At 31.2% G+C, this 4,224-nt stretch overlaps 1 protein-coding gene across 1 annotated transcript; it reads left to right on the top strand.

Moving 5' to 3' along the window:
• The first annotated feature begins 1,192 nt into the window (after positions 1–1,192).
• Positions 1,193–1,839, top strand: LOC108339958 (uncharacterized). Its single transcript, XM_017577186.2, has one exon. It carries the CDS (start codon positions 1,240–1,242, stop codon positions 1,651–1,653), a length of 414 nt encoding a protein of 137 aa, XP_017432675.1. The 5' UTR covers positions 1,193–1,239; the 3' UTR covers positions 1,654–1,839.
• The last annotated feature ends 2,385 nt before the right edge of the window (positions 1,840–4,224 follow it).

Below are 4,224 nucleotides of genomic sequence, written 5' to 3'. Positions count from 1 at the left end.
GTGTGTGTGTCTGTGTGTGTATGTGTGTGTGTCTGTGTGCCTTTCACTTAATACTAAATACTTTATGATCCATACTTTCTTGTTAACTTAAACATCAAATAATCTTTTACCAGGGAATCTGATTTCTATTGAAACTCAACTTTATTCACTAATCAAACAATTAATCTCCAAAAATCATCAACTCACCTCAAAGATTTTCGTCTTATTTCAATAAAAACAAATATTCTTTTTATAGTATATAACAAGGTTTGAAAGATATAAACACTCACAGTAAATAACTACTATAGTATTCTAAATAATTTTATTTAGGTCATTTACACACAAGTATTTTATAATTTCTTCTATTATTTTGTATTTTTTAATCAATAATTTATTTTAAACATCTATTATTTTTATTTTCTTTTAGTTGATATGCTGGAATAATTTCATTTCTAATAATTTATTTTACATGTTTTATGTATTTATTTCATTATTCCTATTTTTCACAAAATTTGTAATAGTTATATTTTGAATAATATTTTTCCGTTAAAAATATTTATAAACATTTGACAATGAACTCGTGGTAAATGTGACGTATTACAAAAGGAAAAATGTCTCCAAAAAGAATTTATTTTATTTATCAAACATTATATTTAGTGAACAAATTTATATTAATACTTATATCATACTAGAACTAATAATTATATCATATAAAAAGTATTTATAAAGAAGGGCTTTTTCTGAAGAAAAGTTTTTTTGGTAGTAAAACAGTTTTCCGTACAAAATTTTCCCCATCTCGTGTTCCAAAATCAAACTGCGTCCATAGATTTTCTTAAAAAATCAGCAGCTGACGACGCATAATCGAATGGCCACCCTTTTCCAACGGTTTCCAATCTCAACAAAATATCATTGGAACATTTTTAATGCTAATATTAATAACTAGAATTTTAACAACTAAACATAAAAAATTATTAAAATATATTAACATGATATAAAGAGAATCTTAAATTTAGGATTCCTGAATTGAAAAAAAAAAATTGGTAACTTAACACGATCATCAAAATAACTTTCATAGTATACAAATGTAAATTTGATGAAACATTTTGCTTTTAGAATAGAATTTATAAAAAATATATAATAAAATGAATTCGCTTAGAATAAATAAAATTTTATAAAAATACTTTATAAAATCTTGCATTAAATAGTTCGCTGTCACAAGGAGGACTACTTATCTTTAGAGGGAAAGTGAGAGAGAACAGAATGGGAGTGGTAATAATCGACGGCACCACCGTGCGTGACTTTGTCAACGACGCCGACGCGTTTGCGAAGAGCGTGGACGAGCAGTTCGTGGCGCTGGATCTCAACAACGACGGCGTCCTGTCGCGGTCGGAGCTCCGCACGGCGTTCGAGTCCATGCGCCTCATCGAGACGCACTTCGGCATCGACGTGACCACTACGCCGGAGCAGCTCGCCACGCTCTACGACTCCATCTTCGACAAATTCGACGGCGACCGGAGCGGTACCGTGGACCGCGACGAGTTCCGAGAGGAGATGAAGAGGATCATGCTCGCCATCGCCGACGGCCTCGGCTCCTTCCCTATCCAGATGGTCCTCGAAGACGACCCCAACAGTCTCCTCCAGAAAGCTGCGGATCTCGAAGCTTCCAAGACCTGAATGGAAACGGTGACCTTTCAAAACTTACCGAGACTTAAATACACGGCGGCGTTTCAAGCTTCCGTGAATGGAAGCGACGGCGTTTTAGATTTGGTAACTGTCGTGCGTTTGCTTTGGTTTCCTTTCTCTTAATAAAGGATTTATGTTGAGATTAGTGCGAGTGAATAAAAAATTAAGGGTTAAATATTTTTCCTTCTTACATTTATTCATTAATTTTAAAAATTAGTTAATTAATTTTAAATAAAAAATGAATTTAGTTCTTTTATCAACTTATGTAATAATATACGATCGTTATTAAATTTCAAAATTATATATCATATAGATTTAATTTAAACACAGTTAAAAAAATATCATATTTAAACATAAAAATAATTACATCATTTTAAGAGTTAAAAGGTTGAATTTATCATTTTAGAAATATAAAAATCAAAGACCAATTTAAAGAGTAAATACAGAAAGCAATTAGCGTTATAAAAACTTAAAACTCAATTAACAATAAGATATTTTAAAGAAAATATAATCAAATAAAGTAAAAATATTTAACAAGCGGAGCAGCTTTTTTAAACAGATAATGATACTTTGACAACATTTTTTTGACAATATTTTAACACCATCATTATGTGATTGATCCATGTTGGTGTTTTTGATTATTATTATTGATTGTGAAGTAATTTTGGATAAATCACAGAATGACACGTAGATGATATTAAAATGTTGTCAAAAAAATGTTATCATAGTATCATTATCCTTTTTAAATATCATACTTCCATTCTCGTTCTAATTTTATTTTTTCAATTTCTTCCTGTTACAAACTTGTTTCTTTTTCCTTCAAATTATTTTCTTGAAATTCTTTCCTACCACCACAAAGTTATGGATAATATGTGTTTACCATCTACATATATATCTAAATGATGCAAAAACATTAAATATACATTTTTTGTTATTATCTTAGTTTAAGATATTTATATAAAGACCTATACGAGCTTAGACAACACACTATATTGTAATTAGTCTATGTGTATAGAATCTTTCAAGTGATTTCTTTCAATCTTATTTTTATGTTTTCTTGCATTGTTATGGTTGAGACCCATTAATTGGTGTTGTATGTGTTAATAAAAAAAAAAGTTAAGAAGTTAAAGATATGGCCAAGTAGAAAGCCATCTTGAAACAACAAGGTCGTGATGAGACGTGAGAAGAGCATTTAGTGTTTATGTCTTAAAAGAAGTTTGATATGATCAACAAAGTCAAGGGAGCCATAATTTTGTGTCTTAGTTAAATAGTAAGAGAAGTTGGTGGGGAGAAAATATTTGCGAAGTTTTTGTATATGACTAAGTTTTTGGCACACAAACTCCATTGAAACAATAATTGTGTTTGTTCTAGATGATTGATATAAAAATGATGTGGGAACAACTAGTAGATTTTAATAAGATTTTTGACAACCTAGAGAAGGTGAGGATGAAGATAAGATTTTGTTTCTTTTTAACATCTTGCCTAAGATATATGGACATCTATATATGGTTTGATGTTCGAGAAGAAACAAACCATTACTTTAAAGGAGGCATAAACCTTGATAAGGACTGAGGATCTTTGTAAGTTTCAAGAGTTTAAAGGAAAGGATAATAGTTGGAGTATGTACGTGTCTAAGTTCAAGGGGACTAAAGAAAATGAGTTTAAGGGAATGAAGACGAAGAAATACTCATCAAACAATCTAGTAGAAGTTGAGTGTTATGATTGTCATAAGAATGGCCACTTCAAGATAAGTTGTCAACAAAAGAAGAGAAATGAGAAAGGAAAAATCACATTCTAGGAAAGAATTTGTTGAGGTCACTTTAATTAGTGTTTGATAGTTATAAGTTTGTTGGGATGTTGGTGGAGTATGACTAATGCACAAAGGAGTTGGATCATGGACTCAAGATGCACTTATCACATGTATCTAGTGAAAGAGCTATTTGAGACCTTAGAATTGGAAGAATATGACTAATCATTCTTAGCAACAGTGAAGCCTGTAAGGTGCAAGGCATGGGGTTTATCATAATAAAGATGTTTGATGATAAGGAAATTCTTTTGCAAGAAGTGAGGTATATTCCAAAGCTTAAGACGAATCTTTTGTCGATCAATATGTTTAATCGAAGTGGTTTAAGAACCAAGATGGAACAAGGAATGACAAAGATTCTACAAGAAGCATATATTGTAGCTAAAGGTGAGAAAAATAACCATTTGTACATCTTAGACGATTCAACAATGACCTTGCATATGTCTATGACTAGTCGAACGATGTAGGATTAGGTGAAGTTATGACATCTAATGGTACACATGAGTGAAAAGTGTTTGGTGTTGCTAGAGAAACAAAACCTATTATGGGGTGATAAGATGGAGAGGTTGCAGTTTTGTGATCATTGTGTATTGGGAAAGTCTCATAGATTGAAGTTTGAGACTGGTAAACATGTGTCCAAAAGACCTTTTGAGTATACTCTTATAAACTTGTGGGTCCAATATGAGCTCAAACTCAAGGTGGAGTCATGTTTCCTTACTAACTTAAACAATTACTCAAGAATGGTGTGATTTTATATC

Source organism: Vigna angularis, chromosome 5 (assembly GCF_016808095.1).
Source record: "Vigna angularis cultivar LongXiaoDou No.4 chromosome 5, ASM1680809v1, whole genome shotgun sequence".
Taxonomy (NCBI): Eukaryota; Viridiplantae; Streptophyta; class Magnoliopsida; order Fabales; family Fabaceae; genus Vigna; species Vigna angularis.
The sequence above is the reverse complement of the archived record's forward strand: the minus strand, read 5'-3'. Positions and strand labels throughout refer to the sequence as shown.